The 12862-nt window shown below is 36.6% G+C and overlaps 1 protein-coding gene across 1 annotated transcript in view; it reads right to left on the bottom strand.

Moving 5' to 3' along the window:
- Nucleotides 1-7832: 7832 nt before the first annotated feature.
- TBX20 (T-box transcription factor 20) overlaps nt 7833-12862 on the bottom strand; it is a 60121-nt gene continuing 55091 nt past the window's right edge. The window contains exon 8 of the mRNA XM_027075253.2: nt 7833-12711. Coding sequence (XP_026931054.1) covers nt 12371-12711 — 341 coding nt within the window. The 3' untranslated portion in view covers nt 7833-12370. The remainder of the gene's footprint in view (nt 12712-12862) is intronic.

The raw sequence follows: 12862 nt of genomic DNA, 5'->3' as shown, positions 1-12862 counted from the left end.
GTGGCTCAGTCAGTCAAGTGTCCGACTTCAGCTCAGCTCATGATCTTGCAGTTTGTGAGTTTGAGCCCCGCATGGGGGCTCTGTGCTGACAGCTCAAGCCTGGAGCCTGCTTCAGATTCTGTGTCTCCCTCTCTCTCTGCCCCTCCCCCACTCAGGCTGTCTCTTTCTCTCTCTCAAAAATAAATAAACATTAAAAATAAATAAATAAATGTTCCTAGATCTTGCTCTAGATGCATCATATTAAAAGTATACTGGTAAGTGTTACTTACCATTAATATTTGCTAACCTGGATTCTTTTTCATTAAATTATATTTCTGTGTAGTCATATTATTAAACAGTAATATGAGTTTTAGGTTCATTAGTTAATTCAAAAAACCGAGAGACAGTTGCCTAAATAATTATGCATTCTCTTACTAAGAAGAGGAATAGATTTGTGTATGTGAGGGAAACCATGGCACTTAGTTTTATTCAGTTGAATAGAATCATGGCACATTTTCACCTTTCTATAACTTCCAACAGCAGTCACTTGTTTTACCTACTGTTTTCAACAGTTATTTGAGTTGTATTTTAACTACATACTTATTATTATAATAACTTAAACCAGCATGTTTGATATTTATTCTATGATGAACTGACAATTAAAATAGCACATTGTAATTTGATAGAATACAATATATTCTTGAATTATTTATCCTATTTAATATGAAGATGCCTCATAATTTAGCAAATTATTTGTTTTACGTAAAGGTTTCTAATTAATCTATATGTAAAACTCATCTGTTTTCTCTTAGTATCTTAGTAAAGCAATTGGTAATTTTTATCCCCCAAATGCAATGAATCAAAATAACCAGCAGATGGCAATAATGACTTGTAAATCAGAATTTTTAAAATTTAGGTATTTTTTAAATTTATTTTAAAAAATCAGTTTTATAATAAATCCATCTACTAAATATGAAATGTAGGGAAATTACAAATGTAATTCCATATAAAAATAATTATGTTGCATATTTCATATTTCAAATAATTAAGATAGTCATCATGGCCAACATTTGGTTTTCCAAATAATAATGACTTTACTTATATTGATTCAAGTAACTTTTTAATCAAATTTAAGTGTTTTATTTTTGTTTTTGTTTTTTTATTTTAGAGAGAGAGAGAGAGAGGGAGAGAGCGCGCACTCACGAGTGGGGTAGAGGGGCGAGAGAGAGAGAATCCTAAGCAGGCTCCACACTCCCGAGCAGAGCCAGACAGGGGCACCATCTCACGACTTTGGTCTCATGACCTGAGCCAAAAGCAAGAGTCAGATGATCAACAGAGCCACCCAGGCACCCCACAAACTTAAATGCTTTAACTTTGCATGAATACACAGATGTAAATTGAAGTGCATAGCTAAGTGGACTTCTGTATTTAGCTTGGTTATATCGACCAGGAAAGACAGAGGTAGAGGTAGTTCTGACAACATCATTTTGAAAAGGTTAAAATTTCCACTATAATTTGATAATTTAACATACTAATTCCACTGTAATTGATGCTCTTCTGCATAAGGATGGGTTTGTATCAGTGTTGTTTCAGTTTCTTACTCATTAAAGTACTTTTTTCCCCTCTGATGGTACAAGGAGTTGGAATTGGCATTAAAGTGTGTATCTCTAGTTTATTACCATGAGTTAGCCCCAAAGATGGTAGCAAAGTTTTTAGGATCTCATAATGACATCACCTGTAATTGAACCACATATCCAATATTCTTTTAGAACCATTTGATGTAGTAATTTTATTCATTTCAATTAACAAGTTTTAAAAAGCTGAACCAAATGGGATTCATTTTTTATATTTTCGCAGGACCTCCTATAAATTTATAAAGATGAAAAAAATATTTTTGTTTAATCATGTATCTCTATTTTTGTCTCCAAAATATAGGATAACCATAGGTATGTGCTTCTTGGTGGCTGTGTATTTTCTAATTGGTCTGTTTTTATATGTTAAAAGATCTTTTCAAATTTCAGCAAGTTGCCTCCACTAAAAGAAATGCTTTTGTATATGTGTATTTTATAAAACAACTACTTCAGTCTAAAACTGTTACATATCTTGGATTGATTCATTTTTAGATAGTATATTTACTGCTACTGAATTACTTTATAGAGCCTGCTTAAATTCTAGTTGGATGCAAGTGCTCCTTCATAGGAGAAAATGGAAAGTCACCAGGTGTCAGTGAACCATACAGCTTGAATGTAAATAATGTGTGTAATGCTTTGCATAATGCTGCCATTTCATCCAAATGAGAAAGGTACCTGTGATAAGTTGGAATTTCTGGGAGTTCTAGTCTATTTTCTTTGTCCACGAGGGGCGTATTCTCCTTTTAAAACTGGAGCTCCTAAGGGCATCTGGGTGGCTCAATTGATTTCAGCTCAGGTCATGATCCCAGAGTCGTGGGATCGAACCCCATGTCAGGCTCCATGATGAAGATTCTCTCTCTTTCTCTCCCTCTGCCCCTTTCCTAGCTTCACGCTCTCTCTCAAATAAAAAATAAAACAAAATACAAAAACAAAACTGGAGCTCCTTCTGCCACCCATACTCTGGTCAGTTGTTACCCAGGCTTATAGTAGATGAAATGAGATCTCTTCGACCTTGAATAGCCTTATATAGGTGTATTTCATTCAAAGGAAGGGGGGGGGGGGAATCCATGAATTCCTTCACCCACCCCCAGGCCACGTGAAGACACTGCCTAATTGCATAGTATATACACACTGATTTGAACAAAAAAGTACTCAGTAATCACTGTTAAATGACTTAACCAATATATGTATACCACATACATACGTACATATATACATACATACATACACCACCCTCCCCCAAAATCTATTTTTCCATGAAACTAATGATGGTAGTTCCATGTGAAAACTCCAATATACTGAGATTATTTTTATTTACCACCAAAGTAACTATTATAAGAATTACTACATTCAATATTAATAACCAGAAGTCTTAGAATATATTAAAGTGTGAATTGTAGCATATGTGTGGGCAGATTAAATGCAAAACATAGCAAAACAGCAATGCTGCATAAGGCATCTGTGTGCTATGTTTTATTTCACATAATATTTTAGATTGATGTAAGATTTAACTTTGATTATGACACAGTGGTCTAGAAATATCACTGCACTGAGCCCAGTATGTTTTGGACCATTTACTTTACTTCTCTAGCTTTTATTTCCCCAACTATGGAATAAAGACTTTGGACTACATGGCCTTATTACATTCTTTTATTTGATTCTGGTTACTATTTGCACATATACTTAAGTAGCTAGAAAAATGTATCTGTTGAGTCATATAGTGCCTTGTACCAACACTTCCCTTCTCTCCTTTGTGTCCAGCTATGTTTGGATTCTGCCCTGAGGGTCTTCATCTCTGCAGTCTATCTACTCCACAGTTTATCCCCATCCTGTACTCCAGATGCTACACTTCACTGCCAACCCAAATGAGCTAAGCCTATCTCTCTCTAACCTGTTCAGCCCAGCCCCAACCTGGCCCCTGCTCCATCCCTGGTCTTTTCTTGTTCCTCCCTGACTCCACTTGCCCTCTAGTCTTTCAGTACGGTGGGCTTCATTGTTTCTATTTTCTAATTATTTCTGTGCTCTAGAAGAACTAACTTGGAACCAGAGTTTAAGGGAGAAGGAAAAGTGTCCCTAAGTGAGTACTAAGTGTTTACATCAAGACCACCAGTCTCTTGCTTTGGGCAACAGAGTCCTGCTTTCACGTAGACATTGACCCATCCCCAAAAGATGAATGTGGAACTCTAAAATTCCCTCCTGTTCTTTGCCATAATCTGAAACTCTTCTTGAGACACTTATCAGTGACAATTATATAATCCACTATGAGAAAATTTGTTGGATCATGCAGCTTTTATGTTTCTTGATTAAGGTTGTGTGTATATGGGTTCAGTAAAGGCAATGTGCACGCTTTAAGTTTTTTTCTTAAAATTTAGAAGTATTTGTGGGGTTAGCACAATGTCTCAGTTATGAGTACAGACAGGATGTGAATCCTGCCTATCTCACTGAGGTAGGTTCTGAGAACTTAATTTCTCTCCGCCTCAGGTTTTTCGTACCTCAAATGGAAATAACACTAGCTCCTACTTCAGAGAGCTGTTGCAAATATTAAGTCAGATAATGTATATGAAGTGCATAGATATAGCAAATGTTCTATAAAAGGTACCAATTATTACCACATCAAGGCTCAGAGTGGAGAGGGAATTATTTATATCATCGTCCCTCCCTCCCCCCACTCCCCAGGGAGTCCAAAGAAATAGCTATGATTCTTCCTAGGAAAATTTAAAAAAAAAGGAGGGGGTAAAAATAAATAAGAATGGAGAGCCTAAGGCTGTACAAGGCTAAAAAATAGGCAGTATCATCTTCCTTTTACAGATTAAAAAAAAATGAGGCAGGGAGAAGATTCTAGATGGCACAGTCAACTCACAAGTACATAAGATTTATTCCCCTGGAAGTCCTCAAAGTTGACAAGTTGGGCACTAAAGACTGGAAATAAAAAGATTCACTGCATAGCTTTTTCTTTCATGTTTTAAAATAACGGTGAGCTATAATTCAAACACCATAAAAGACATTCTTTTAAAGGGTAGAATTCAGTGACTTTAGTATATTCACTAGGATGTGCAACCATGACCACTCATTCCATGTTTTCACTACCCTCAAAAGAGACCTCCATATCCATTGGCAGTAATTCTCATTCCTCCTACCTTCCAGCCCTGGCAACCACTAGTCTGTCTTATATCTCTATGACTCTCCCTATGCTGGATATTTTATATAAGTGGAATCATACAATACATGGTTCTTTGTGTCTGGTTCTTTTACCATGTTTTCAAGATTCGTCCATGCTGTAGCATTTATCAGTACTTCATTTCTGTCTATAGCTACATACTCCATTGCCTAGATATGCCAAATTTTATCCATTCACTAGTTGATAAACATTTGGATGGTTTCCACTTCTTGGCTATTATTAAAAATGATGCTATGAATATTCATGTACAAGTTTTTGTGTGGACATATGTTTTCATTTCTTCTAGGTGTATGCCTAGGAGTGGAATTCCTAGGCCATATGCTAACTCTGTGTTTAACCTGTTGATGAACTGCCAGACTATTTTCCAAACCAGTGCACCATTTTCCCAACACCAAAGTGCAAGGTTTATTTTCTGGACTATTGTTTTGTTAATCTACTTGCCTACTATTTCACCATACTGACTTGATTACTTTAGCTTTATAGTAAGTTTTGAAGTCAGCCTCCAACTTTGTTCTTCTTCAGTATTTCGTTGACTATTCTGGGACTCTTGCCTTTGCATATAAACTTTAGAATCAGTTTGTCGACAGCCATAAAACTTGCTGGGATTTTGATTGGGACTGTATTGACTTTACAGAAGTGGAAAAGAACTGACATCTTGGCAATATTGAGTCTACCTACCCTCAGACATGGAATCCCTCTCCATTTATTGATATCTTCTTTGATTTCTTTCATCAGAGTTTTATAGTTTTCCTCATATAGATCTTGTATATATTGTATTTACACCGAAGTATTTTTTCCCCTTTTTGGGTGCTGATATAAATGGTGTTGTATTTTTAATTTCAAATTTAGATTGTTCATTGCTGATATATGGGAGAGCAATTTACTTATTAACCTTGCATCCCACAACCTAGATATGATTTTTTATTAGTTCTATGAGGTTTTTGTTTGAAGCATGTTAATGTATGTTTTTTTAAAAAGATTAGTAAGAATGAGAAGGAAAGAAAATCCTTCTTTAAAATTAAAAGCAGCTGGCTGGCTTAGCAGGTAGAGCATGCAACTCTTTATCTCAGGCTTATGAGTTCAAGCCCCATGTTAGGTGTAGAGCTTACTTCAAAAAATAAATTAAATAAATACATTTATTATTTTTAAAAACCCACAAAAACAAAACAGTAAGGAACTGAACAAGTGAACCCAGTTGTATTGTGAATGAATAACATAACCATATAGGAAGATGAAGAAGGAACTAATCTAATGGCTAAACATGTGATTTGACTGTGTTCCCTTGGTCAAGGAGTGGGTAGAAGGGGACCAACTGCAAACAACCTCTGAACTCTTTTTTAAAAGGTTTGTTTATTGCAGTTTTATGGGTGAAGCAAGATGAAGTTATTTGGGGTTTATGGTTGAATTGAGTAAATAAGCATGTTGATGTTGGGAACCAGGGAGAAGGTACATGCAGATAGGGAATGGGGCTAAGCAAAAGAAAAAGCCCCTGTGGGAGTGTACTGGAATTGGAGATAGCAGCACAGACTCATGATTTCTAATACGTGCTGTACACACACACACACACACACACACACACACACATGTGTGTGCTTATACACATATATGCATTCCCAACTCTGCTGGCTGAGAGAACCTAGAAACAAACGTATCCCATATGGTACATATCTGGTACCCAGATCTTGGTTTCTAATATATTCCCCAACTAAAAGGAATCTGGGCTCCTTGGAGAAATGGCTGGTTCCAGAAAAGGTATGAGATGAGCCCAGGACAACGTGTTATGCCAGAAACTGAAGTGCTAAAAAAAAAAAAAAAAAAAAAAAAATCAAGTAGGGCATGTCATAAGGACATAGGGACCAGCTTAAGGGGCTCCTGATGACCAAATCCGGGGTGAATTGAGCATCAAGATAACTAAGAATAGTAATAAATTATAAAACATTGAAAAATAAGAATTCTTTGCCATGAAAGACACAGAAAGGTTGCAGAGCTGTACCAGCTTAAAGGAGACTGAAGAAACAGGATAACTCCATGCAATATGTAACCCTGAACTGGATCTGTACTGAAGGAAGAAATATGCTACAAAGGACATCACTGGGTTGGTCATTTAACAAAACCGGAGTACAGATGGTAGGTCACAGTATTATATCACCATGAAATTTCCTGAAATTGCTAACTCTTCTGTAGATATTTAATGGAATCTTCTTGGTTTTAGGATGTGCACTTTGAATTACATAGGGATAGTGGGGCATGATATGTGAAACCTACTCTCAAATGGAGGAAAATAAATTGTATATATTGCATGTGCTTGGGTGGGGGGGGCATATACTACTCAATGTAAATGCTAATTGTAAATCAAATGGGGCAAAACATTAACAATGGGTGAATCTGGGTAAAGAATATACAGCATTTCTTTATATTATCCTTGCAACTTTTCGGTAAACCTGGAATTATTCCAAATAAAAGATTCTTAAAAGGTTGGCATTTGGCATGTACAAAAAATTAAGTATAATAGAGCAGACTTCTGAAAGCACAAGGTATGATAATGTCAAATACCCTGAAGCACAAGGTATGATAATGTCAAATGTCATGTGGAAGGATTAAGACTTTGAATTTGGCTAATCTTATTTTGTATCAACCTGCCTTCTGTAATATCATTACAGCACATCCAAGAGTTTATGGCTAGAATGAGAGGTAGATCTTTAAGCTTTATGGAGTCTTCAGTATCATCCCATACAGAGAGGTGCAAAGTCCTGTAATTTTAAGATTTCATCAGGTGGAGTAAATGAGTGAGGGGACTAGGTGTAGGAGAATAGGAACCAGTGGGGACTTACGAGCGCTGTTTTCTCTAAAGGCTTCCAAATACAATTAAAGACAAAACCCAAACCCTGTACAGTAATCCAGTTGGCTGTGTCTGGACTGGGAGTGGCCAGCTATGACCCCTACTCTTACCTAATCCTTTTTTTTGTTGTTGTTTTTCAAGGTGAGGAAACAGGTACCAAAAGTCACAAAGCAAAGTGTGTAAGATAATTAAAGGTGTAAATGTGTGCATATATATCAAAACACACCATTTTTAATGAAAGAAATTAATATCCACACATTTGTACTTCTGTACAATTTTGGGTAATATATAATTTTAAGCTGTTTACAAATAACATGTAATGCTTCAAATATTACATAATGTTGATAATACATTTCTAGCAGAAATAAATATATTGCACTTAAAAAGAACTTCGTTAGGTGTTACTTCATAGTATTAGGCTTATAACTTCTTTTTTCATAAAACATTTCCCATGCCCTTCCCCCCACCCCCAACACACACACTTCATTACAGTGACTGTTCTCACGCAATTCATTAAAGCAAATGGACACAGCAAACGATATAACTGTGATAGAGTCTACTAAAGAGGCTATATCCAATTTTATCCTCTAGGAAATAAAAGGGTTTTTTTAGGTTTCTGAAAATAAGGAAAAAAACCACAACTAAACACGTATTTTAATGTCTCAGAAGTAAAATACCAAACTGTATTTTTTGTCCAGATGTATTATTTTACCAATGTTTTTATTTTCTTATTATCAGGGAAGGGGATTGGAATTGAGGAAGGGATAGAGAAAGAAGAGTGAGAAAATACTTATGGATTATTTGCCTACCAATATTTATAAATGAAACTTTGCATATTTAAGCATGCCAAAGAAAGATAAGTATTAGAATATTTTATAACTGGCATGGAATAGTAGTGAAGAAATTATTTTATGGTTTTCTAAACGTTTAAGAATTTGTAAGCTTCTCTTTGCCTGTTTAAAATAAAATCCTTGCATTCTGAAATAATATAAAAACATGTAAAATCCATCCTCCACCCAAGCTGCCTAAAGGAGCCAGCTGAAAATCTTTCTGTCCAGTGCTTTATTTCTTTCCAGTCTAGATTTACAGTATAATATTGTTTTGTTTCTAATAATTATCAATTCCATACATGTTTAATAACAAAAACAGTTTCCTTACTTAGTCAATGGAAGATTGAGTAAAAATATTGTTTTCCTTGCAGCATGTGACCCTGGCACATTACATAACTGAATTTTTTGAACATTAGTTGCTGAGTCATGGCTAAGCTTGACTGCATATTTAATGGAGTGGTAAAGTCCTTCTTGAAGCTCATTTTTCTCAATATGGTTCAGCTTAAATATAAGCAAGATGCCTGAAAAGCTAACATGAAGTTCAGAAATGGATTAAATATCCCAACATCTCTCTGAAAAATTCATAGGTCTGGGAATGGTGATCTTTTCTTCTAAAAATTCTTTTTCTTGGCCTTTTGGAGAGTGTCCTTTTTATTTTTTTTGCATGGGGGGGGCAGGAGATGTTGTGGCTAGAGAAGCACAGTGACAGAGATGTGGATGAGAGTGAGGGAGGGGGGAGACCTTGGAATACCCCAGAAGTTAATGTAACTTCTATAGTATAGCCCGACACAGGGTTTTTCTCAGTATCTTCTTAATATCTCCCATTCTGTGCCCACCTGCTAGGAATAACAACAAACCTTCGTTATAAACTCAAACCAGCGGTACAACCTAAATTCATTAATGCAGACCTTATAACCTAATAATTTGTGATATGTTAGACACAAGATGGAGAGATTTTACTTACATACCGCTAAGGGTCGGCAAAGGAGGGGGAAGACTTGTTAAGTAAAACAAATAATTGAACTTACTCCACATTATTGATAAGTGTTCTAAAAACAAATCACATACGCAGAACCTACGGAGTTATAAATTAATTCTTTCAGGTTAGACAAAGCAGTTCCGGAAGGGCCTCTTTGTAGCAGCACTGCACATTAGTCATGCTTTTTGATACTGTGATATACCTGGCGGGGGCAGGGGGGGGACCCTACATTTATTACAAATGGTCTGCAACTCATGCTCTTAATTACTCGATTGGCTTTCCCACTAACTATCTAGTTCTTGCAATTACTTTTGGTAGAATTAGACTTTAAAATCTTAAATACCTGAGGAGTTCAGTAAGAATCAGCAACCAGAATAGTTTAGAAAGACCCTGGGGTTGGGGTAAATTTCTACCCTTGGTTCTCACGGTTAGGGTGACTTTGATCACAGGTTAAGTTCCATGTCACTTGTGCTTTTTCTTCCTCTTTCAAATAATGCCAAATACTTTAAAAAAAATCCAATTGAGAATTTCAGGTGTTATTTCCCAAAAGCATGCTTTGGTATCTCAGTCTTTGCTTTTCTCTAAGCACACTACTTATTTTTAGTTTTATATTGCATAATTACCAAATAAAGTTATGAAGTCAGGAAATACTGAAGTAAAGCCATATTACAAAAACAAACCTACTTTAAGATATGTCAGTTGGGAAAAATGTCTAAATAGTATTAAAATGATGCTTTCATTCTCATTGAAAAGAAAACTCAGATACAGATTCACTGTAGTAGACCAGTAATTTACCAGAATATCGAGTAGCATCATGTTAAATAGCATCTAGTTTTGTTATTCCTGCTTTAAGCAGCAGTACTGTGTAGTAAATGGAGCACTGGCAGCAGGCCAACTATTAAGTATCAAATCCCTATCCTAAGCTCTATGGATACTTAAACATTACTTATAGCTGTTTTTTTTTTTAAATAAATGCACATCTGTGCTGTGTTTGAAAACAAACTACCTGTGGATACTATAGCATAACATGCAAGAAGTTAGAAATTAGCCTACAGTGTCTGCCATAGGACTTTGAGAGGCTTGGGGAGCACAGTCCATGCTTCTCCATAAGTAAACTACGGGACACAGTGGAGAAAAACAATTGCAAAGTCCAACAACAATGGCATCACATAGACAGGCTATGCCATTATGCCTTGTTTCATAGACTAGAAATGCCCAAGAAAGGCATTTGATATGGAAAAGCCTAACAAAATAACTAAATAAAACCCCATGCACTCTGATAAGTATATTGCATTTACCCCCCTCTCTACTCTCAGCAGTGATATTTCCCATCTCTTTTAACAGATTTAATACTTTTGCAGTCAGAACAAAGTAGATACAAAATTTAATTAGGATAAAATAGAGTTGTGGAGAGTTTTCTAAAGAAGACAGGTTATATCTTACAGCTAGAAAGCATTATAAAGTTGAAGGACTATAAACTTTATTAAAGTTGCAAAATGCCAAATACTACCCTGACTTCAAATGCTTAGATACATGTTGCCCCCTAAATATAGAGATTATATATAATTAAAATATAGTTAATTATTAAACATTAAAGGAAGGTTTAAGAAAACAATAAGAACTCAAAGTGAATAAATACTTTGGATTGACTTATAAACACTGCCAGTGTTTCAGTCAGAGAGTCATTGAGTTGACATACAATTTCATATAACGGACTAGGAAAATGATAACGGAGTCACTGAACAGAACAGTAAGAAAGAAGGACAAATCATTTGTATGACTCATAATGCTTCATGAACATAGGTTAAGTGGTGGCTATACGGGCATTCAGAATGGTCATTCATAAATCTTTGTCAATCAGTGGTAACAGCTAATCTAATAACAAAGCAGATTTACCAAAAATGAGAATTTGGCCCGGTGTGTTTTACCATCCATAAGGTCTCCCAAAGCTGAAGTAAAACTAAAGGGGCCTTTGGTACCCATGGCAGAGAAATTCCTTTCAGGACAGGGCAACCATCTTGGTACTGCAGATTGAGAGAAAGCCTCCCGTGTCATCATGTAGAGGCTTTAGAAGTGTTCCCCAGTGAATGAGTCAGCAGTGCACTTAGAATGCAGCCCAGAAAAATATAACCTCAATTGTGTAATGTAACACAAAATAGAGCCTCTTGCTTCAAAATTGTATATAGGTTTTTTCTATGTAAATGGCAAGTCATTGCAAGAAAGAGAATTAGGAAGAAAAAGACAAGACTGAGAAAGAGTTTGTCAGATACTGGCCCTTCAGTGTTACAAAAAGAGCTTTGTAAGGTCATTACCATCTATTCATCCACAAAATAGGATGCGTTAGCATTATCTCAGCCCTTTACCCAGCAGACTAATACAAAGGAAAACTAAACATGCTTAAGCTTCAGCACTACAAATATTTCTCTGTTGGCTCTCATTTTCCTCAGAGAGAAATGGACTTAAGTTAGTCATTATGCATTATGGTCGGTATGTTATACATATTGCCTCTTTGAAGATTCTTTAAACCTGTGGAAAGCAGAAAGATAACCTCTACACATTGATTTTATACATTACTGCGCTGACACAGCATTTTTAACTGCTAGGTATAATGCACCTTCAGATTCCTCTGCCTTGCGTTATTCAATTTTCTGGGTAAGTTAGTATCCTATTGGTTGTAGGACTTAGGCTGGCTAAGAACTTGACACTGATTCTCTCTTGAACCCAAGAGCTTTCTCCGAGCTACACATGAGTCCTGGTCTGTGGTGCATTCCCTCAGCAGTAGGCTTTATTGTGAGTCCAGCTCTCCTCTTTAATAGGTCCCATGTCTCCTGGAGAGCCCCTGCTCCACACCCCACATCCCACCCACCCCACCCTCTCCCACATTTCATACCCATTTGCACATTCTGGATCTGGATTCTCCTAGGTTTAGAAGAGTCATACAAATGGTGTCATCACCGCGGAGGAATGGCGCAGTCCTTGGATAGCAGCATAAGGCCCCTGCTGAAAGTAGTGATGATACCGGGGCATGTGGAAGGAGGGGAATGTCGGGCCGCTCCCCTGCATGGAGCCAGCAATGGCCGACGGGGTCAGAGGCACCCCAAGTCGGCTGTACGGTGGCAAAGAGCCCTGTATAGGGTGAGGAATGGGTGTCGCTATGGATGCTGTGCTGGTGCCGAGAGCAGCGAGGGACTGGGGATGCTGAAATCCAGGAAAAGTGGAAGAAGAAGAGACCCAGGAGCTGAGGGACAAATTATCAGATGTCGTAAAGGCCGACCCTGAAACAAAAAACCACTCATCAGACTAGAAACTCTATTTCAGTGTGCAAATCAAGAATTACGTTATCTGTGCAGATTGATTTATTTTTTTAGAATATATAATAGATCTGCAATTTAAAAAGATAAACACATCAACCATGAGTCAGAACTA

This window comes from Acinonyx jubatus, chromosome A2 (genome assembly GCF_027475565.1).
Source record: "Acinonyx jubatus isolate Ajub_Pintada_27869175 chromosome A2, VMU_Ajub_asm_v1.0, whole genome shotgun sequence".
NCBI classification, from domain to species: Eukaryota; Metazoa; Chordata; class Mammalia; order Carnivora; family Felidae; genus Acinonyx; species Acinonyx jubatus.
The sequence above is the reverse complement of the archived record's forward strand: the minus strand, read 5'-3'. Positions and strand labels throughout refer to the sequence as shown.